The sequence below is a fragment of the Protomyctophum parallelum genome (genome assembly GCF_964188405.1).
Source record: "Protomyctophum parallelum genome assembly, chromosome: 19".
Taxonomy (NCBI): domain Eukaryota; kingdom Metazoa; phylum Chordata; class Actinopteri; order Myctophiformes; family Myctophidae; genus Protomyctophum; species Protomyctophum parallelum.
In genome coordinates, this window is record NC_139717.1 from 1,071,683 (window position 1) to 1,096,887 (window position 25,205).

The 25,205-nt window shown below is 40.7% G+C and overlaps 1 protein-coding gene across 1 annotated transcript in view; it reads left to right on the top strand.

The window, feature by feature from the left end:
• Window positions 1-15,527, top strand: part of LOC310876380 (uncharacterized protein) — a gene marked incomplete at both ends in the record, with an annotated part of 93,078 nt that extends 77,551 nt beyond the window's left edge. The window contains 4 exons of the mRNA XM_083789908.1: window positions 1,840-1,873; window positions 3,963-4,065; window positions 14,235-14,383; window positions 15,517-15,527. Coding sequence (XP_083646034.1) covers window positions 1,840-1,873; window positions 3,963-4,065; window positions 14,235-14,383; window positions 15,517-15,527 — 297 coding nt within the window. The remainder of the gene's footprint in view (window positions 1-1,839; window positions 1,874-3,962; window positions 4,066-14,234; window positions 14,384-15,516) is intronic.
• Window positions 15,528-25,205: the final 9,678 nt, after the last annotated feature.

The following is a 25,205-nucleotide window of genomic DNA, read 5'->3' on the forward strand; positions in this document are numbered from 1 at the left end:
ATGTGACATGTCAAACTAGGGTGTTTTCACCATGCTGAATCCATTCTTTAAGTAGCATGTGACATGTCAAACTAGGGTGTTTTCATGATGCTGAGTCCATTCTTTAAGTAGCATGTGACATGTCAATCTAGGGTGTTTTCATGATGCTGAGTCCATTCTTTAAGTAGCATGTGACATGTCAAACTAGGGTGTTTTCATGATGCTGAGTCCATTCTTTAAGTAGCATGTGACATGTCAATCTAGGGTGTTTTCATCATGCTGAATCCATTCTTTAAGTAGCATGTGACATGTCAAACTAGGGTGTTTTCACCATGCTGAGTCCATTCTTTAAGTAGCATGTGACATGTCAAACTAGGGTGTTTTCATGATGCTGAGTCCATTCTTTAAGTAGCATGTGACATGTCAAACTAGGGTGTTTTCATCATGCTGAGTCCATTCTTTAAGTAGCATGTGACATGTCAAACTAGGGTGTTTTCATCATGCTGAGTCCATTCTTTAAGTAGCATGTGACATGTCAAACTAGGGTGTTTTCATGATGCTGAGTCCATTCTTTAAGTAGCATGTGACATGTCAAACTAGGGTGTTTTCATCATGCTGAGTCCATTCTTTAAGTAGCATGTGACATGTCAATCTAGGGTGTTTTCATGATGCTGAGTCCATTCTTTAAGTAGCATGTGACATGTCAAACTAGGGTGTTTTCATGATGCTGAGTCCATTCTTTAAGTAGCATGTGACATGTCAAACTAGGGTGTTTTCATCATGCTGAGTCCATTCTTTAAGTAGCATGTGACATGTCAAACTAGGGTGTTTTCACCATGCTGAGTCCATTCTTTAAGTAGCATGTGACATGTCAAACTAGGGTGTTTTCATGATGCTGAGTCCATTCTTTAAGTAGCATGTGACATGTCAAACTAGGGTGTTTTCATGATGTAGAGTCCATTCTTTAAGTAGCATGTGACATGTCAAACTAGGGTGTTTTCACCATGCTGAGTCCATTCTTTAAGTAGCATGTGACATGTCAAACTAGGGTGTTTTCACCATGCTGAGTCCATTCTTTAAGTAGCATGTGACATGTCAATCTAGGGTGTTTTCATCATGCTGAGTCCATTCTTTAAGTAGCATGTGACATGTCAATCTAGGGTGTTTTCATCATGCTGAGTCCATTCTTTAAGTAGCATGTGACATGTCAAACTAGGGTGTTTTCACCATGCTGAGTCCATTCTTTAAGTAGCATGTGACATGTCAAACTAGGGTGTTTTCACCATGCTGAGTCCATTCTTTAAGTAGCATGTGACATGTCAATCTAGGGTCTTTTCATGATGCTGAGTCCATTCCAAGCATTAGTTTTGCATAAAAACACTCCTTGGGCTAATAACGGCCATAGCCGTCATCACAAATGTGATGAGGTCAGCACATTTGGTCAAGTGGCTATGGCCAGTATATATATATATATATATATATATATATATATATATATATATACATATACATATATCTATATCCGGCACACGCCAGGATCAAACAACGGTATGATATCAACATGTCATACTGTACACACACACACACACACACACAGACGCGCACACGCACACGCACGCACACATGCACGCACACTACCCACCTCTTCGGTGGGTAGCACGGAATTCTCCTTTAAAATGGGAGTCAACGTGTCACTGTGTCGCCACTCTCTTACTATTCCACTCGGAACATTGGCTTGTGATTGGCTGATCACCCCATAGCGATGATTTGATTGGCCGAGCACAGCATGTGATGTATGACGTATGAGAGTGCCGCTCACTTCTCACAGGTGTGATTTTTTTCCTGTTCTTGTCTCTTTAGAAAGTTCCTCCTCACAGAAATGGAGAAGATGCGGGTGAGTGTCCTCACCGCTGATTGGTCGAAACCTGTCCTCACTGCTGATTGGTTGAAAGTGTTGAAATCTGTCGAGCAGATTGATTGATTGATTGGTTGAATAGTTTATTGAACATAAAACATCCTTGCGGTCTTGTTTCCATTCAGGACCGACGCAATCAATTCATAGAAATGGCGTGTAGGCCTAGAGCTGTCCACGGGGAAGACAAGAATATATATTCAAAGATTTGCGCCTCATTTTCACGATTAAAAAAAAATAGCAGATCTACAAGCTCGTAGCGCGCTACGAGCTTGTAGATCTGCTATTTTTCAATAGCAAAATTTAACATAATGTTTAAAACACCAAAAGGGGTTCCCGCCCAGAATGGGATAATATAACTTCTGCTGTTGAAACCTAATCCATAGATTATTGGCTGTGACGTCCATGTCATAATCAATAAACCCGTAGCTTATTGGCTGTGACGTCCATGTCATAATCAATAAACCCGTAGCTTATTGGCTTTGACGTCCATGTCATAATCAATAAACCTGTAGCTTATTGGCTTTGACGTCCATGTCATAATCAATAAACCTGTAGCTTATTGGCTGTGACGTCCATGTCATAATCAATAAACCTGTAGCTTATTGGCTTTGACGTCCATGTCATAATCAATAAACCCGTAGCTTATTGGCTGTGACGTCCATGTCATAATCAATAAACCTGTAGCTTATTGGCTTTGACGTCCATGTCATAATCAATAAACCCGTAGCTTATTGGCTGTGACGTCCATGTCATAATCAATAAACCTGTAGCTTATTGGCTTTGACGTCCATGTCATAATCAATAAACCCGTAGCTTATTGGCTGTGACGTCCATGTCATAATCAATAAACCTGTAGCTTATTGGCTTTGACGTCCATGTCATAATCAATAAACCTGTAGCTTATTGGCTGTGACGTCCATGTCATAATCAATAAACCCGTAGCTTATTGGCTGTGACGTCCATGTCATAATCAATAAACCCGTAGCTTATTGGCTGTGACGTCCATGTCATAATCAATAAACCTGTAGCTTATTGGCTTTGACGTCCATGTCATAATCAATAAACCCGTAGCTTATTGGCTGTGACGTCCATGTCATAATCAATAAACCTGTAGCTTATTGGCTGTGACGTCCATGTCATAATCAATAAACCCGTAGCTTATTGGCTGTGACGTCCATGTCATAATCAATAAACCCGTAGCTTATTGGCTGTGACGTCCATGTCATAATCAATAAACCCGTAGCTTATTGGCTGTGACGTCCATGTCATAATCAATAAACCTGTAGCTTATTGGCTGTGACGTCCATGTCATAATCAATAAACCCGTAGCTTATTGGCTGTGACGTCCATGTCATAATCAATAAACCCGTAGCTTATTGGCTGTGACGTCCATGTCATAATCAATAAACCTGTAGCTTATTGGCTGTGACGTCCATGTCATAATCAATAAACCTGTAGCTTATTGGCTGTGACGTCCATGTCATAATCAATAAACCTGTAGCTTATTGGCTGTGACGTCCATGTCATAATCAATAAACCTGTAGCTTATTGGCTGTGACGTCCATGTCATAATCAATAAACCCGTAGCTTATTGGCTGTGACGTCCATGTCATAATCAATAAACCTGTAGCTTATTGGCTGTGACGTCCATGTCATAATCAATAAACCTGTAGCTTATTGGCTGTGACGTCCATGTCATAATCAATAAACCCGTAGCTTATTGGCTGTGACGTCCATGTCATAATCAATAAACCTGTAGCTTATTGGCTGTGACGTCCATGTCATAATCAATAAACCTGTAGCTTATTGGCTGTGACGTCCATGTCATAATCAATAAACCTGTAGCTTATTGGCTGTGACGTCCATGTCATAATCAATAAACCTGTAGCTTATTGGCTGTGACGTCCATGTCATAATCAATAAACCCGTAGCTTATTGGCTGTGACGTCCATGTCATAATCAATAAACCCGTAGCTTATTGGCTGTGACGTCCATGTCATAATCAATAAACCTGTAGCTTATTGGCTGTGACGTCCATGTCATTTACACTGAACCTCCTGCCCTGCAGGGGGAGCTGTCGCGTCCGCGTCGCAGCAGCAGCAGAGTAACAGCAACGGACACACGGAGTCACATCCTGCCCCCAGCGCAGCACTGACCCCTACTGGACGCAGGTAAATACTGCATGCTTTAACCCATTCTGATCTGAGATCAGATTCATACCAGGTTTCCACTGGACAACACACTGGTCTGATTAACCCATTCTGACCTGAGATCAGATTCATACGAGGTTTCCACTGGACAACACACTGGTCTGATTAACCCATTCTGACCTGAGATCAGATTCATACCATGTTTCCACTGGAACACACACTGGTCTGATTAACCCATTCTGACCTGAGATCAGATTCATACCAGGTTTCCACTGGGACACACACTGGTCTGATTAACCCATTCTGATCTGAGATCAGATTCATACCAGGTTTCCACTGGACACACACTGGTCTGATGAACCCATTCTGACCTGAGATCAGATTCATACCAGGTTTCCACTGGGACACACACTGGTCTGATGAACCCATTCTGACCTGAGATCAGATTCCAAAAAAAAAAAAAGTCAGTCGTTTTCAAAAGATAGATCTACAAGCTCATAGCGCGCCACTTGGTGGCGCGCTATGAGCTTGTAGATCTGCTGTATTTGTCAATAGCTAAAGCATAACATAATGCTAACACCAAAATGGGTTCCCGTTCAGAATGGGTTAATATCGGAGTGAATTAACCTGGCACAGATATCACTGTGTAGATATTAGTCTGGAACCACAGACTGTATCACTGTGTAGATATTAGTCTGGAACCACAGACTGTATCACTGTGTAGATATTAGTCTGGAACCACAGACTGTATCACTGTAGATATTAGTCTGGAACCACAGACTGTATCACTGTGTAGATATTAGTCTGGAACCACAGACTGTATCACTGTGTAGATATTAGTCTGGAACCACAGACTGTATCACTGTAGATATTAGTCTGGAACCACAGACTGTATCACTGTAGATATTAGTCTGGAACCTCAGACTGTATCACTGTGTAGATATTAGTCTGGAACCACAGACTGTATCACTGTAGATATTAGTCTGGAACCACAGACTGTATCACTGTGTAGATATTAGCCTGGAACCTCAGACTGTATCACTGTGTAGATATTAGTCTGGAACCTCAGACTGTATCACTGTGTAGATATTAGTCTGGAACCACAGACTGTATCACTGTAGATATTAGTCTGGAACCACAGACTGTATCACTGTGTAGATATTAGTCTGGAACCTCAGACTGTATCACTGTAGATATTAGTCTGGAACCACAGACTGTATCACTGTAGATATTAGTCTGGAACCACAGACTGTATCACTGTAGATATTAGTCTGGAACCACAGACTGTATCACTGTAGATATTAGTCTGGAACCTCAGACTGTATCACTGTAGATATTAGTCTGGAACCTCAGACTGTATCACTGTAGATATTAGTCTGGAACCTCAGACTGTATCACTGTAGATATTAGTCTGGAACCACAGACTGTATCACTGTAGATATTAGTCTGGAACCACAGACTGTATCACTGTAGATATTAGTCTGGAACCACAGACTGTATCACTGTGTAGATATTAGTCTGGAACCACAGACTGTATCACTGTAGATATTAGTCTGGAACCACAGACTGTATCACTGTGTAGATATTAATCTGGAACCACAGACTGTATCACTGTGTAGATATTAGTCTGGAACCACAGACTGTATCACTGTGTAGATATTAATCTGGAACCACAGACTGTATCACTGTGTAGATATTAGTCTGGAACCACAGACTGTATCACTGTGTAGATATTAGCCTGGAACCACAGACTGTATCACTGTAGATATTAGTCTGGAACCACAGACTGTATCACTGTGTAGATATTAGTCTGGAACCACAGACTGTATCACTGTAGATATTAGTCTGGAACCACAGACTGTATCACTGTGTAGATATTAGTCTGGAACCACAGACTGTATCACTGTAGATATTAGTCTGGAACCACAGACTGTATCACTGTGTAGATATTAGTCTGGAACCACAGACTGTATCACTGTAGATATTAGTCTGGAACCACAGACTGTATCACTGTAGATATTAGTCTGGAACCACAGACTGTATCACTGTGTAGATATTAGTCTGGAACCTCAGACTGTATCACTGTGTAGATATTAGTCTGGAACCACAGACTGTATCACTGTGTAGATATTAGTCTGGAACCACAGACTGTATCACTGTGTAGATATTAGTCTGGAACCACAGACTGTATCACTGTGTAGATATTAGTCTGGAACCACAGACTGTATCACTGTAGATATTAGTCTGGAACCACAGACTGTATCACTGTAGATATTAGTCTGGAACCTCAGACTGTATCACTGTAGATATTAGTCTGGAACCACAGACTGTATCACTGTGTAGATATTAGTCTGGAACCACAGACTGTATCACTGTAGATATTAGTCTGGAACCTCAGACTGTATCACTGTGTAGATATTAGTCTGGAACCACAGACTGTATCACTGTGTAGATATTAGTCTGGAACCACAGACTGTATCACTGTGTAGATATTAGTCTGGAACCACAGACTGTATCACTGTAGATATTAGTCTGGAACCACAGACTGTATCACTGTAGATATTAGTCTGGAACCACAGACTGTATCACTGTGTGGATATTAGTCTGGAACCACAGACTGTATCACTGTAGATATTAGTCTGGAACCACAGACTGTATCACTGTGTAGATATTAGTCTGGAACCACAGACTGTATCACTGTGTAGATATTAGTCTGGAACCACAGACTGTATCACTGTAGATATTAGTCTGGAACCACAGACTGTATCACTGTAGATATTAGTCTGGAACCTCAGACTGTATCACTGTAGATATTAGTCTGGAACCACAGACTGTATCACTGTAGATATTAGTCTGGAACCACAGACTGTATCACTGTAGATATTAGTCTGGAACCACAGACTGTATCACTGTGTAGATATTAGCCTGGAACCACAGACTGTATCACTGTGTAGATATTAGTCTGGAACCACAGACTGTATCACTGTAGATATTAGTCTGGAACCTCAGACTGTATCACTGTAGATATTAGTCTGGAACCACAGACTGTATCACTGTGTAGATATTAGTCTGGAACCTCAGACTGTATCACTGTGTAGATATTAGTCTGGAACCACAGACTGTATCACTGTAGATATTAGTCTGGAACCACAGACTGTATCACTGTAGATATTAGTCTGGAACCACAGACTGTATCACTGTAGATATTAGTCTGGAACCACAGACTGTATCACTGTGTAGATATTAGTCTGGAACCACAGACTGTATCACTGTGTAGATATTAGTCTGGAACCTCAGACTGTATCACTGTGTAGATATTAGTCTGGAACCACAGACTGTATCACTGTAGATATTAGTCTGGAACCACAGACTGTATCACTGTAGATATTAGTCTGGAACCACAGACTGTATCACTGTGTAGATATTAGTCTGGAACCTCAGACTGTATCACTGTGTAGATATTAGTCTGGAACCACAGACTGTATCACTGTGTAGATATTAGTCTGGAACCACAGACTGTATCACTGTAGATATTAGTCTGGAACCTCAGACTGTATCACTGTGTAGATATTAGTCTGGAACCACAGACTGTATCACTGTAGATATTAGTCTGGAACCTCAGACTGTATCACTGTAGATATTAGTCTGGAACCACAGACTGTATCACTGTGTAGATATTAGCCTGGAACCACAGACTGTATCACTGTGTGGATATTAGTCTGGAACCACAGACTGTATCACTGTAGATATTAGTCTGGAACCACAGACTGTATCACTGTGTAGATATTAGTCTGGAACCACAGACTGTATCACTGTAGATATTAGTCTGGAACCACAGACTGTATCACTGTAGATATTAGTCTGGAACCACAGACTGTATCACTGTAGATATTAGTCTGGAACCTCAGACTGTATCACTGTGTAGATATTAGTCTGGAACCACAGACTGTATCACTGTGTAGATATTAGTCTGGAACCTCAGACTGTATCACTGTGTAGATATTAGTCTGGAACCACAGACTGTATCACTGTGTAGATATTAGTCTGGAACCACAGACTGTATCACTGTGTAGATATTAGTCTGGAACCTCAGACTGTATCACTGTAGATATTAGTCTGGAACCACAGACTGTATCACTGTAGATATTAGTCTGGAACCTCAGACTGTATCACTGTAGATATTAGTCTGGAACCTCAGACTGTATCACTGTGTAGATATTAGTCTGGAACCACAGACTGTATCACTGTAGATATTAGTCTGGAACCACAGACTGTATCACTGTGTATATATTAGTCTGGAACCACAGACTGTATCACTGTGTAGATATTAGTCTGGAACCACAGACTGTATCACTGTAGATATTAGTCTGGAACCACAGACTGTATCACTGTGTAGATATTAGTCTGGAACCACAGACTGTATCACTGTGTAGATATTAGTCTGGAACCACAGACTGTATCACTGTAGATATTAGTCTGGAACCTCAGACTGTATCACTGTGTAGATATTAGTCTGGAACCACAGACTGTATCACTGTAGATATTAGTCTGGAACCACAGACTGTATCACTGTGTAGATATTAGTCTGGAACCACAGACTGTATCACTGTGTAGATATTAGTCTGGAACCACAGACTGTATCACTGTAGATATTAGTCTGGAACCACAGACTGTATCACTGTAGATATTAGTCTGGAACCACAGACTGTATCACTGTGTAGATATTAGTCTGGAACCACAGACTGTATCACTGTAGATATTAGTCTGGAACCTCAGACTGTATCACTGTGTAGATATTAGTCTGGAACCACAGACTGTATCACTGTGTAGATATTAGTCTGGAACCACAGACTGTATCACTGTGTAGATATTAGTCTGGAACCACAGACTGTATCACTGTAGATATTAGTCTGGAACCTCAGACTGTATCACTGTGTAGATATTAGTCTGGAACCACAGACTGTATCACTGTAGATATTAGTCTGGAACCACAGACTGTATCACTGTAGATATTAGTCTGGAACCACAGACTGTATCACTGTAGATATTAGTCTGGAACCACAGACTGTATCACTGTAGATATTAGTCTGGAACCTCAGACTGTATCACTGTAGATATTAGTCTGGAACCACAGACTGTATCACTGTAGATATTAGTCTGGAACCTCAGACTGTATCACTGTGTAGATATTAGTCTGGAACCACAGACTGTATCACTGTAGATATTAGTCTGGAACCACAGACTGTATCACTGTAGATATTAGTCTGGAACCACAGACTGTATCACTGTAGATATTAGTCTGGAACCACAGACTGTATCACTGTAGATATTAGTCTGGAACCACAGACTGTATCACTGTAGATATTAGTCTGGAACCACAGACTGTATCACTGTGTAGATATTAGTCTGGAACCACAGACTGTATCACTGTGTAGATATTAGTCTGGAACCACAGACTGTATCACTGTAGATATTAGTCTGGAACCACAGACTGTATCACTGTGTATATATTAGTCTGGAACCACAGACTGTATCACTGTGTAGATATTAGTCTGGAACCACAGACTGTATCACTGTAGATATTAGTCTGGAACCACAGACTGTATCACTGTGTAGATATTAGTCTGGAACCACAGACTGTATCACTGTAGATATTAGTCTGGAACCTCAGACTGTATCACTGTAGATATTAGTCTGGAACCACAGACTGTATCACTGTGTAGATATTAGTCTGGAACCACAGACTGTATCACTGTAGATATTAGTCTGGAACCACAGACTGTATCACTGTGTATATATTAGTCTGGAACCACAGACTGTATCACTGTGTAGATATTAGTCTGGAACCACAGACTGTATCACTGTAGATATTAGTCTGGAACCACAGACTGTATCACTGTAGATATTAGTCTGGAACCACAGACTGTATCACTGTGTAGATATTAGTCTGGAACCACAGACTGTATCACTGTAGATATTAGTCTGGAACCACAGACTGTATCACTGTGTAGATATTAGTCTGGAACCACAGACTGTATCACTGTAGATATTAGTCTGGAACCACAGACTGTATCACTGTGTAGATATTAGTCTGGAACCACAGACTGTATCACTGTGTAGATATTAGTCTGGAACCACAGACTGTATCACTGTAGATATTAGTCTGGAACCACAGACTGTATCACTGTAGATATTAGTCTGGAACCACAGACTGTATCACTGTGTAGATATTAGTCTGGAACCACAGACTGTATCACTGTAGATATTAGTCTGGAACCACAGACTGTATCACTGTGTAGATATTAGTCTGGAACCACAGACTGTATCACTGTAGATATTAGTCTGGAACCACAGACTGTATCACTGTGTAGATATTAGTCTGGAACCTCAGACTGTATCACTGTGTAGATATTAGTCTGGAACCACAGACTGTATCACTGTGTGGATATTAGTCTGGAACCACAGACTGTATCACTGTGTAGATATTAGTCTGGAACCACAGACTGTATCACTGTGTAGATATTAGTCTGGAACCACAGACTGTATCACTGTAGATATTAGTCTGGAACCTCAGACTGTATCACTGTGTAGATATTAGTCTGGAACCACAGACTGTATCACTGTAGATATTAGTCTGGAACCACAGACTGTATCACTGTGTAGATATTAGTCTGGAACCACAGACTGTATCACTGTGTAGATATTAGTCTGGAACCACAGACTGTATCACTGTAGATATTAGCCTGGAACCACAGACTGTATCACTGTGTAGATATTAGCCTGGAACCTCAGACTGTATCACTGTGTAGATATTAGTCTGGAACCACAGACTGTATCACTGTAGATATTAGTCTGGAACCTCAGACTGTATCACTGTAGATATTAGTCTGGAACCACAGACTGTATCACTGTGTAGATATTAGTCTGGAACCACAGACTGTATCACTGTAGATATTAGTCTGGAACCACAGACTGTATCACTGTAGATATTAGTCTGGAACCACAGACTGTATGTAGATATTAGTCTGGAACCTCAGACTGTATCACTGTGTAGATATTAGTCTGGAACCACAGACTGTATCACTGTGTAGATATTAGTCTGGAACCACAGACTGTATCACTGTGTAGATATTAGTCTGGAACCACAGACTGTATGTAGATATTAGTCTGGAACCTCAGACTGTATCACTGTGTAGATATTAGTCTGGAACCACAGACTGTATCACTGTAGATATTAGTCTGGAACCACAGACTGTATCACTGTGTAGATATTAGTCTGGAACCACAGACTGTATCACTGTGTAGATATTAGTCTGGAACCACAGACTGTATCACTGTGTAGATATTAGTCTGGAACCTCAGACTGTATCACTGTAGATATTAGTCTGGAACCACAGACTGTATCACTGTATATATTAGTCTGGAACCACAGACTGTATCACTGTGTAGATATTAGCCTGGAACCACAGACTGTATCACTGTGTAGATATTAGTCTGGAACCACAGACTGTATCACTGTAGATATTAGTCTGGAACCACAGACTGTATCACTGTGTAGATATTAGTCTGGAACCACAGACTGTATCACTGTAGATATTAGTCTGGAACCACAGACTGTATCACTGTAGATATTAGTCTGGAACCACAGACTGTATGTAGATATTAGTCTGGAACCTCAGACTGTATCACTGTGTAGATATTAGTCTGGAACCACAGACTGTATCACTGTGTAGATATTAGTCTGGAACCACAGACTGTATCACTGTGTAGATATTAGTCTGGAACCTCAGACTGTATCACTGTGTAGATATTAGTCTGGAACCACAGACTGTATCACTGTGTAGATATTAGTCTGGAACCACAGACTGTATGTAGATATTAGTCTGGAACCTCAGACTGTATCACTGTGTAGATATTAGTCTGGAACCACAGACTGTATCACTGTAGATATTAGTCTGGAACCACAGACTGTATCACTGTGTAGATATTAGTCTGGAACCACAGACTGTATCACTGTGTAGATATTAGTCTGGAACCACAGACTGTATCACTGTGTAGATATTAGTCTGGAACCTCAGACTGTATCACTGTAGATATTAGTCTGGAACCACAGACTGTATCACTGTATATATTAGTCTGGAACCACAGACTGTATCACTGTGTAGATATTAGCCTGGAACCACAGACTGTATCACTGTGTAGATATTAGTCTGGAACCACAGACTGTATCACTGTAGATATTAGTCTGGAACCACAGACTGTATCACTGTGTAGATATTAGCCTGGAACCACAGACTGTATCACTGTGTAGATATTAGTCTGGAACCACAGACTGTATCACTGTGTAGATATTAGTCTGGAACCACAGACTGTATCACTGTGTAGATATTAGTCTGGAACCACAGACTGTATCACTGTAGATATTAGTCTGGAACCACAGACTGTATCACTGTGTAGATATTAGTCTGGAACCACAGACTGTATCACTGTGTAGATATTAGTCTGGAACCACAGACTGTATCACTGTGTAGATATTAGCCTGGAACCACAGACTGTATCACTGTGTAGATATTAGTCTGGAACCACAGACTGTATCACTGTGTAGATATTAGTCTGGAACCACAGACTGTATCACTGTGTAGATATTAGTCTGGAACCACAGACTGTATCACTGTGTAGATATTAGCCTGGAACCACAGACTGTATCACTGTGTAGATATTAGTCTGGAACCACAGACTGTATCACTGTGTAGATATTAGTCTGGAACCACAGACTGTATCACTGTAGATATTAGTCTGGAACCACAGACTGTATCACTGTGTAGATATTAGTCTGGAACCTCAGACTGTATCACTGTAGATATTAGTCTGGAACCACAGACTGTATCACTGTAGATATTAGTCTGGAACCACAGACTGTATCACTGTAGATATTAGTCTGGAACCTCAGACTGTATCACTGTAGATATTAGTCTGGAACCACAGACTGTATCACTGTAGATATTAGTCTGGAACCTCAGACTGTATCACTGTAGATATTAGTCTGGAACCACAGACTGTATCACTGTAGATATTAGTCTGGAACCACAGACTGTATCACTGTGTAGATATTAGTCTGGAACCTCAGACTGTATCACTGTGTAGATATTAGTCTGGAACCACAGACTGTATCACTGTAGATATTAGTCTGGAACCTCAGACTGTATCACTGTGTAGATATTAGTCTGGAACCACAGACTGTATCACTGTGTAGATATTAGTCTGTAACCACAGACTGTATCACTGTGTAGATATTAGTCTGGAACCACAGACTGTATCACTGTAGATATTAGTCTGGAACCACAGACTGTATCACTGTAGATATTAGTCTGGAACCTCAGACTGTATCACTGTAGATATTAGTCTGGAACCACAGACTGTATCACTGTAGATATTAGTCTGGAACCACAGACTGTATCACTGTAGATATTAGCCTGGAACCACAGACTGTATCACTGTGTAGATATTAGCCTGGAACCACAGACTGTATCACTGTGTAGATATTAGTCTGGAACCACAGACTGTATCACTGTAGATATTAGTCTGGAACCACAGACTGTATCACTGTGTAGATATTAGTCTGGAACCACAGACTGTATCACTGTAGATATTAGTCTGGAACCACAGACTGTATGTAGATATTACTCTGGTTTAGGCCTCCGTATTTATCATTTATGTTTTTGTGTCTACAAACAAATTTGTGAAAACACAAACAAATTTGTGAAAACACAAACAAATTTGTGAAAACACAAACAAATTTGTGAAAACACAAACAAATTTGTGAAAACACAAACAAAAACACAAACAAACACAAACAAAAACACAAATGTTGTTGAAAACCCCCCACAAAAACACAAATGTTTGTATCATCATTATGTTTAAAGGTATATTCAGTGATTTCACTTATTTCAAATATCACTTATTTTTTTGTTTTGTTGTGATAATCCTCTTTACTATAGAGTGTGCTGACCATATATGGAGTTTCTCCCTGTCCCCCAGTTAACCCCTTGGGGGGGGTCAAAAAACCTTAGGTTTCGTTTTTGGCTCTCTATCCTGATTGGATGAAAGGCTTTGGGGTCCCAGCCAAAAACGAAACCTAAGGTTTTTTTGAGTGAAATCACTGAATATACCTTTAATAATTCTCATCTCAGTGCGAACGGTGAGGACTTTGAGGAGGTGATCCAGCTGCCAGACGGTACCGAGGCAGCGCCGCCACACGAGGGCGCCAGAGCTCCCGTGGTGGCTTTCAGGGAGAACGGCCTCCTCAAAGAGGACAGCAGGTCCACCCATCCAGGAGCAGGTCAGGCACTCATTAACCCATTCTGGGGGGCGGGAACCCCTTTTGGTGTTTTAAAAGCATCATGTTATGCTTTAGCCATTGAAAAAATAGCAGATCTACAAGCTCATAGCGCGCCACCGAGTGGCGCGCTATGAGCTTGTAGGTCTGCTATTTTTGAAGAATCGTGAAAATGTGGCTCAAATCTTTGTGTCTGTCAAACTAAATCCTCATTAATGCAAACTGGATTCAACGTACTCAACCCTGCACACATTCTAAATATGCCCCCGAAATATTGTGCTGAGCAAATGGACTGTTACCACCTTCAATAATAATGATAATAATAATAGTCTTTATTGTCTCCACATCATATATCTTCTTTGTCATGGACACTTGTACAAAACATTAACAATTCTACTTGAGTTGGAAGCATTAAGACGCATTTTAATCCTCAATGGCTTCCTTTCTGAAAAATAACGTCATTGTAAAAAAGATTCACACGTTTAGATATTCTATTTACAATGAGATGCGGACGGGTAGCTCTTCTCCCTTCTGGCTCCAAAACTGTGGAATGCACTTCCCATTGCAGTCAGAACTACAGAGTACAGACTCACTCCCAATCGAAACTATGGAATGAACTTCCCATTGCAGTCAGAACTACAGACTCACTCCCAATCTTCCGCCGTAGTCTGAAAACCCACCTTTTCAGACTCCATCATGGCCCATAGCACTTACCCCACCCCCTTAGATAGCATTTGATACAGACTTATAGCATGTTATGTAGACAGCACTATAATTGCATTGTATGTAGTCATAGCACGCCATAGTACATATGTATCGCATAGTAGTATATATATATAGTTTATATGTATAGTCTCATAATATAGATATTCCACTGTTACTTTCTTAGCTTACGCATGTTTCATGATAAATGCTTTTTTGTGATGTATTCCCATGCTTTTGTTCTTGCTTAATGTAAATCGCTCTGGATTAAGAGCGTCTGATAAATGCCTACATTGTAAATTGTAAATTGGACGGGTAGCTGGTGCCACTTGGACCCGGACGTAACGTAGGACTTAGTCGACACGATGGAACGTCCTGTCCGCGAAGCAGTTCCCTGGTTCACCACTTCCTGCTTCTCTCCTCTCAACATGTAGATGCTGTCTGAGCGCACAGGGAGAGAGAGAGAGAGCTGATTGGACCTAACACCATGAGGCCACACCCACAACGCAGAGAGAGAGAGAGCTGATTGGACCTAACACCATGAGGCCACACCCACAACGCACAGGGAGAGAGAGAGAGAGCTGATTGGACCTAACACCATGAGGCCACACCCACAACGCACAGGGAGAGAGAGAGAGAGAGAGAGCGCTGATAGGACGCGAGGACGTCCTGGTCCCTGATTGGCCAAACAGAAGACCTCCGTCTCACACACACAACAACAACGACAGTCTCTTCCAATCTCTTTGGGCACCGATTTTCTTTGGCCACGAGATCCCGTGTGACCTCCAAGATCCCGTGTGACGTCGACCTCGGATGTTGACACGACAAACACCTGGATGTGCGCCAGTAGCTAAACCGCGTTGACGCACTTACAGTCGCAGCGCGCGTGTGTCGTGCTGCAAAAAAATGTAATGAATAATAATAATAATAAAATGCAGATCTACAAGCCCGCAGAGCACGTGCAGCTCTGTGGGGTTGATGCCTGTCCGTTATACATTTCGGTTGCCATCGAATGGCTGCGTTTGGTTGCAGCGCGTCACGTAGCGTAGCGTCACGTAGCGTCGCCTAGCGTCGCTTAGCGTCGCCTAGCGTCGCCTAGCATCGCATAGCGTCGCCTAGCATCGCCTAGCGTCGCTTAGCGTCGCATAGCGTCGCCTAGCATCGCATAGCGTCGCCTAGCATCGCCTAGCGTCGCTTAGCGTCGCCTAGCGTCGCATAGCGTCGCGGTGCGTCTTTCTGCGCTGTGTCAGGGCCTTGTGGGCAGACTGCTTTGTGTCGCCAACAGGGGGTGCTAAAGTCTCCTCTGACGTATAAGGCCAAGATTTCTCACTGCGACAAAATCTTAAACCTTAAAATGTAGAGGGTTGTATTCTAGGTGGGGGGGGGGGGGTGATTCCTAATGTGACATAACAGAAAGCTACTGTTGTTATCATATATTATCATCAGTGGAAGCAGAGATAAGAACAGTGTAATTAATTGACTGATTTCCTTGTTTAGTTTCATATAAATTGCTGTAAAGATGTAAAGACATTTGATTTATCTTTTTCCTTTTCTTCCTGTTTTAGTGAAGTTGATTATTTTCTCATCGAGTTGATTGGTGTCGTTTTGATCAAACACAGAAAAATCTGATGTTTTTTTTATCCTGAAAAGTTAAGTTATATTTATTTAGGACATAATGTGGGCCAGGGGTTCCCAGTCCTTTTCAGGGACCCCCATTTGAAGAGATGTGCCAGGGACCCCCATTAGAAGAGATATGCCAGGGACCCCCATTTGAAGAGATATGCCAGGGACCCCCATTAGAAGAGATATGCCAGGGACCCCCATTTGAAGAGATATGCCAGGGACCCCCATTAGAAGAGATATGCCAGGGACCCCCATTTGAAGAGATATGCCAGGGACCCCCATTTGAAGAGATATGCCAGGGACCCCCATTTGAAGAAATATGCCAGGGACCCCCATTTGAAGAGATATGCCAGGGACCCCCATTTGAAGAGATATGCCAGGGACCCCCATAAGAGAAGATTTATTTTTACGGCTCTAACAGTGATTCTCAACCCATTTAATTCCAAGGACCCCCAGTTTGACCTGCATTAGTCTATACGGACCCCCCAATTAATGGCATTTCTATCCCCGGGACCCCCGATTTTATATTGTACAATCAATGTTAATTTAACTCTGAGAGTGTAACAAATGGAACCAAATGGACCCGTTTTGGTTCCAAACTATCCTTTAGCCCGGGGACCCCCTGGAACCTGGGGCTCCGGGGACCCCCTGGAACCTGGGGGTCCCTGGGGGACCCCACTTTGGGAACCACTGATGTTAGCCTACATTTTTCCAACCGACAGTTATTGATTGTTTGATTGATTGAATGATTGACAGGCGCCGTATACAGGCAGTGTTTGTAACACAACTCAGGAACCTCCAGCTCTTTACTGTAGTTAAAAGGAACAATTTATATATATATATATATATATATATATATATACGGCATTATTCTAAGGGGCCGATGCTATGAATATTAAAGTGTTCCTTTAACATCCACTCACACTCCATTGCTGCTGTTTGGTTCTCAAAGCTTTATTAGTCTCAGTCTAGTGGACAAAGCTTTATTAGTCTCAGTCTAGTGGACAAAGCTTTATTAGTCTCAGTCTAGTGGACAAAGCTTTATTAGTCTCAGTCTAGTGGACAAAGCTTTATTAGTCTCAGTCTAGTGGACAAAGCTTTATTAGTCTCAGTCTAGTGGACAAAGCTTTATTAGTTTTATTGTCGGGCTGAAACCTCATGTTTTTATTTTTTTTTCTTAAATTAACATTAACATCATGTTATGCTTTAGCTATTGAAAAATAGCAGATCTACAAGCTCACAGTGCGGCACCGAGTGCTGCGCTATACAAGCTTGTAGATCTGCTATTTTAGAAACATGAGTTTTTATCAGAAAACGGTCAGTATTTAGAAGGCATTTTGTAGAATCTTCTCTCAGGTCTAAATTAGTTAATGACCACCAAATCCACCCTAATCCACTGGTCTCTGATAGGCCAGTGTTTGTGTCCGCTGCGCTCCACTGGTCTCTGATAGGCCAGTGTTTGTGTCCGCTGCGCTCCACTGGTCTCTGATAGGCCAGTGTTTGTGTCCGCTGCGCTCCACTGGTCTCTGATAGGCCAGTGTTTGTGTCTGGTGTGCTCCACTGGTCTCTGATAGGCCAGTGTTTGTCCGGTGTGCTCCACTGGTCTCTGATAGGCCAGTGTTTGTCCGGTGTGCTCCACTGGTCTCTGATAGGCCAGTGTTTGTGTCAGCTGCGCTCCACTGGTCTCTGATAGGCCAGTGTTTGTCCGCTGCGCTCCACTGGTCTCTGATAGGCCAGTGTTTGTGTCTGGTGCGCTCCACTGGTCTCTGATAGGCCAGTGTTTGTGTCCGCTGCGCTCCACTGGTCTCTGATAGGCCAGTGTTTGTCCGGTGTGCTCCACTGGTCTCTGATAGGCCAGTGTTTGTGTCCGCTGCGCTCCACTGGTCTCTGATAGGCCAGTGTTTGTGTCCGCTGCACTCCACTGGTCTCTGATAGGCCAGTGTTTGTGTCCGCTGCGCTCCACTGGTCTCTGATAGGCCAGTGTTTGTGTCCGCTGCGCTCCACTGGTCTCTGATAGGCCAGTGTTTGTGTCCGCTGCGCTCCACTGGTCTCTGATAGGCCAGTGTTTGTGTCCGCTGCGCTCCACTGGTCTCTGATAGGCCAGTGTTTGTGTCCGCTGCGCTCCACTGGTCTCTGATAGGCCAGTGTTTGTGTCCGCTGTGCTCCACTGGTCTCTGATAGGCCAGTGTTTGTGTCCGCTGTGCTCCACTGGTCTCTGATAGGCCAGTGTTTGTGTCCGCTGCGCTCCACTGGTCTCTGATAGGCCAGTGTTTGTGTCCGCTGTGCTCCACTGGTCTCTGATTGGCCAGTGTTTGTGTCCGCTGCGCTCCACTGGTCTCTGATAGGCCAGTGTTTGTGTCCGCTGCGCTCCACTGGTCTCTGATAGGCCAGTGTTTGTGGCGAACCCAACCCCACGTCACATAAACAAAAGCATCGAAAGCAGCCGATTACGGCTGGTATAGATTGTGAGCTTGTAGATCTGCTAATTTTTGCAGTTTTTTTTTTTTTTTTTTTTTTTTTAATTTTGAATCGTGAAGAAGAGTTAACAGTTTTGAAACACGTGAGGTTTTCCGCCCAACAGACAGAAACACAGAAGCAACTATTTATTTTTATTTTTGGTTTATAATCTTTGGGAGGTTATTTCAATGCAAGTAATACGTTAATACATATTCTAATGAATGATTAAAGTATATATATATATATTTTACTAAAGCTTTGAGTGGGTCTGGGAGTTGTACTGAAATGAACTGTATGGAAATAAACAATGAACAATATGTCTGGAATGGATTAATTCAACGGTTTTTACATTCACATTCACCACATCACCCACAGTTTGAACACACATTAAAGGTGGTAAATGGTGCATTTATATAGCGCCTTTATCCAGGGCGCTTTACATAGCCTAGGTTGTGCATTACATTCACCCATATGACACAGGTCTCAATGGTTCATAATTAATGTTTGTTATGAGCTGGTCCAACCGGCTCCATTCACTGCTTTGTATTCCACCGGTTGGTTCCACACTCACTCCAGAGGGCCACTATAGTTCCACACTCACTCCAGAGGGCCACTATAGTTCTACACTCACTCCAGAGGGCCACTATAGTTCCACACTCACTCCAGAGGGCCACTATAGTTCCACACTCACTCCAGAGGGCCACTATAGTTACACACTCACTCCAGAGGACCACTATAGTTCCACACTCACTCCAGAGGGCCACTATAGTTCCACACTTACTCCAGAGGGCCACTATAGTTCCACACTCACTCCAGAAGGCCACTATAGTTCCACACTCACTCCAGAGCGCCACTATAGTTAGTTGGGATCCTGAAAAGTAACATTTTTATTTAATTTCAAATGCATTTATTTATAGTTATGTCAACTATAAATACAAATACATTGGACATACAGTAACATTTTAATACTTTTAATACTGTATAGTCATTAAACTATAGACTAATTAATTAAAGCGGGTCATGTTTGTTTGGAATTAACAGCTGAAATCAATAATAATATATCAATATTCTGATATTAACCTGAGGGCCACATTGAGTGAAGGTGGGGGGCCGCATGTGGTTTACAAGAGGGTCCACCTTGTTCAATTCATCAATTCATTCTAAAACAATGAAGTTATTATCGTCCTTTATGAACGTAATTAAACACAGAATAATTAATTAGGTGTAATTCAATCTAGAATTATTAATTAAATGTAATTAACCCTCTACCAGTGTTGCTTTTTAGCAACAATTTTATTTTAATTAATTACTAAATTATTATTATTTCTTTCTGTTCTTTTTTCACCTAAACGTCATCATTGCAATGCCATTTCAATGCCATTGGTCATGATATTTGCATATAAATACCCCCCACAGAGGCTGAAATTCACACAAATAAAACAATTCTGGACTAACCTAAGACTTTTGACCTTTACCCTAATAAAAGTAGGTAAAATAATTGTAATATATGTTTTTTTGTGATCATTAGAATGTCTAGAACATGTTTTATTCATTATTGTGAAAGATATCCCCAAAATGTAAATTATTAATTTATTAATTTATTATATAATTATTATAAAAAACATATTTTTTTGTCTTAGTCCTAGTAGTACAAAGTAGTAGAAACTAGTAAGGTTGACATCTATTTTTTGCAAGTAGAAATTAATGCGGGTCTTAGAGGGTTAAACACAGTCGACACAACTACAAAATACAAATGTGGTGCCGTTCCTTGTGACGTGAACCGTGATTGGCCGGCTCACGTCACGTCGCACGGTCGGGCGATCCCATTGGTCGACGGGTCCGTTTCCTCTGTGCAGTGGGCCAATCAGGACGCGCTGTTACTGCTGCGGCTTATTTGATTTGGGTTGCCATGTCCGCTTATTATAAGCGATCTTTGGCTTGTTTCTGTTCTGTAAAGTTGCTTAGCATAATAGTTTTGTTCTTGTTTCTAAATTGTAGTTGTTTATTTGGTCTTGTTTATAAAGTGTAGATGTTTATTTGGTCTTGTTTCTAAAGTGTAGTTGTTTATTTGGTCTTGTTTCTAAAGTGTAGTTGTTTATTTGGTCTTGTTTCTAAAGTGTAGTGTTTATTTGGGCTTGTTTCTAAAGTGTAGTTGTTTATTTGGTCTTGTTTCTAAAGTGTAGTGTTTATTTGGTCTTGTTTCTAAAGTGTAGTTGTTTATTTGGTCTTGTTTCTAAAGTGTAGTTGTTTATTTGGTCTTGTTTCTAAAGTGTAGTTGTTTATTTGGTCTTGTTTCTAAAGTGTAGTTGTTTATTTGGTCTTGTTTCTAAAGTGTAGTGTTTATTTGGTCTTGTTTCTAAAGTGTAGTTGTTTATTTGGTCTTGTTTCTAAAGTGTAGTTGTTTATTTGGTCTTGTTTCTAAAGTGTAGTTGTTTATTTGGTCTTGTTTCTAAAGTGTAGTTGTTTATTTGGTCTTGTTTCTAAAGTGTAGTGTTTATTTGGTCTTGTTTCTAAAGTGTAGTTGTTTATTTGGTCTTGTTTCTAAAGTGTAGTTGTTTATTTGGTCTTGTTTCTAAAGTGTAGTTGTTTATTTGGTCTTGTTTTCTAAAGTGTAGTTGTTTATTTGGTCTTGTTTCTAAAGTGTAGTTGTTTATTTGGTCTTGTTTCTAAAGTGTAGTTGTTTATTTGTTCTTGTTTCTAAAGTGTAGTTGTTTATTTGGTCTTGTTTCTAAAGTGTAGTTGTTTATTTGGGCTTGTTTCTAAAGTGTAGTTGTTTATTTGGTCTTGTTTAGAAAGTGTAGTTGTTTATTGTCTCCACCAGGCCGAAGGCATGTGGGGAGAGTATGTTTTGCACTCCGTCCGTCCGCGTGTCCGTCCGTCCGTTTGTGTGTCCGTGTGTCCGTGTGTCCGTGAACAGCTAATCTCGGCCACCGTTAACCCGGTCGATGCCATATTTTGCACACACACTCCCTGGATGCCAACCATGAACCTCTGCCCCAAACTTTCCAGAACGGCCTGTTATAGCGCCACCAGGAGGCCGCTTTGTGCAAAACAAGTTTTTCGATGCCATATTTTGCACACACACTCCCTGGATGCCAACCATGAACCTCTGCCCCAAACTTTCCAGAACGGCCTGTTATAGCGCCACCAGGAGGCCGCTTTGTGCAAAACAAGTTTTTGCACAGTACACCTACAGATTTTGTCCAAACATCACGCAAATTGGTACACAGTCTCTCTAGAGCCATTCAACGAAACGGGTCTTTCAGATTTATCAGACTCCATCCTGATTGGTTAAGATTGGCTTCCAAAGTTCACAGGAGTGCTCAGTTTCAAACAAAATGCTGCAAATCATGAACACATCGCGTGATTTCCGTGAAATTGTGCACCCACATTCCCACTAGGCCGAGGACGAAATGCCACATGAACAATTTCAACTCAGCCTCAAGGTGGCGCTATAACTGGCCGAAAAGTGTTTTTACCTCTAACTGCACGGATCTGTGGATAACCTGGTGGAGACCTGTGCCCGGAAGGGCACTTTTTCTAGTTTGGTCTTGTTTCTAAAGTGTAGTTGTTTATTTGGTCTTGTTTCTAAAGTGTAGTTGTTTATTTGGTCTTGTTTCTAAAGTGTAGTTGTTTATTTGGTCTTGGTTCTAAAGTGTAGTTGTTTATTTGGTCTTGTTTCTAAAGTGTAGTTGTTTATTTGGTCTTGTTTCTAAAGTGTAGTTGTTTATTTGGTCTTGTTTCTAAAGTGTAGTTGTTTATTTGGTCTTGTTTCTAAAGTGTAGTTGTTTATTTGGTCTTGTTTCTAAAGTGTAGTTGTTTATTTGGTCTTGTTTCTAAAGTGTAGTTGTTTATTTGGTCTTGTTTCTAAAGTGTAGTTGTTTATTTGGTCTTGTTTCTAAAGTGTAGTTGTTTATTTGGTCTTGTTTCTAAAGTGTAGTTGTTTATTTGGTTTTGTTTCTAAAGTGTAGTTGTTTATTTGGTCTTGTTTCTAAAGTGTAGTTGTTTATTTGGTCTTGTTTCTAAAGTGTAGTTGTTTATTTGGCCTTGTTTCTAAAGTGTAGTTGTTTATTTGGTCTTGTTTCTAAAGTGTAGTTGTTTATTTGGTCTTGTTTCTAAAGTGTAGTTGTTTATTTGGTCTTGTTTCTAAAGTGTAGTTGTTTATTTGGTCTTGTTTCTAAAGTGTAGTTGTTTATTTGGTCTTGTTTCTAAAGTGTAGTTGTTTATTTGGTCTTGTTTCTAAAGTGTAGTTGTTTATTTGGTCTTGTTTCTAAAGTGTAGTTGTTTATTTGGTCTTGTTTCTAAAGTGTAGTTGTTTATTTGGTCTTGTTTCTAAAGTGTAGTTGTTTATTTGGTCTTGTTTCTAAAGTGTAGTTGTTTATTTGGTCTTGTTTCTAAAGAGTAGTTGTTTATTGTAGGCTGGTTTGCTTGTTTCTCTCCCACAGTCTGGCACCCCTCCAGACGTTATGTTGTGCTGCTGACTGACTTCACTGCTTTAGTTTTCGTCTCGTCGTTGACGCTTTTATTATATTTAATTTAATAAACGTTTAAAAACGTCGCTTCATAAACATACAAACATGTCTAAAGGACTTCAAGACAGACAACAAACAGAGCTGTGAGTGCGTTTAGTGTTTGTGTGTAAAACTATGTTGTTTTAACTGGATGTGTGTTTGTTTGATCGTGTTTGTTTGTGTGTGTGTGTGTGTGTGTGTGTGTGTGTGTGTGTGTGTGTGTGTGTGTGTGTGTGTGTGTGTGTGTGTGCTGCATCATGGGATCATTACAATCTTATTGGACTAGATTGATATAATTAGAAGTGTATATGTCATTAAATGTCGTGATGAATTGAACATGGAGGACTCTGATGATCATGTAAACAACTAACAAGTCTGCAGTGCTGCTGTTTAAATACATTTACCTCAACCCCCCCCACCCCCCCTTTTCCCCTCACTGTATATGTTTCTTTTCCCTTTTTACCTACTTTATGATGAATTGAACAATGTGGACCCTGTTGTAAACAAGTGTAATGCTTAATTGGGTCGTCCTCGTCCACTCACAGTTAACAGTCTTTATATTGAGTTTGTGCTTGAAATGTACTGTAATTCTGCAAACTGTTAATAAATACTTCAATCAATCAATCAAACAAACATACAATTTACAATGTAGGCATTTATCAGACACTCTTAATCCAGAGCGATTTACATTAAGGAAGAACAAAAGCATGGGAATACATCACATAAAAGCATTTATCATGAAACATGCGTAAGCTAAGAACGTAACAGTGGAATATCTATATAATGAAACTATACATATAAACTATACATCTATACTACTATGCTATACATATGTACTATGACGTGCTATGACTACATACAATACAATTATAGTGCTGTCTACATAACATGCTATAAGTCTGTATCAGATGCTATCTAAGTCTACAGAAATGCTATCTAAGGGGGTGGGGTAAGTGCTCTCTCTGCATGTAGCATCGTGGAATCATTGCAATTATTATTAGAATAGATTGTTATTTAGCAGTGTATATATCTGTAAGTATATGTCTTTAAATGTTGTGATGAATTGAAGATTGAGGACCCTTTTAGATGGGAACAGTGTAGTTCTGTTTGACAGCACATTCTGCACCATGGATGGATTAAACCCCGTTAGAACTGATAAAAAAGTCTTCTAAATCCTGACAGTTTTCTGAAAAACCTTTGATTGATTGAAGTATTTATTAACAGTTTGCAGAATTGTTTCTAAATTGTAGTTGTTTAAATTTGGTCTTGTTTCTAACGTGTAGTTGTTTATTTGGTCTTGTTTCTAAAGTGTAGTTGTTTATTTGGTCTTGTTTCTAAAGTGTAGTTGTTTATTTGGTCTTGTTTCTAAAGTGTAGTTGTTTATTTGGTCTTGTTTCTAAAGTGTAGTTGTTTATTTGGTCTTGTTTCTAAAGTGTAGTTGTTTATTTGGTCTTGTTTCTAAAGTGTAGTTGTTTATTTGGTCTTGTTTCTAAAGTGTAGTTGTTTATTTGGTCTCGTTTCTAAAGTGTAGT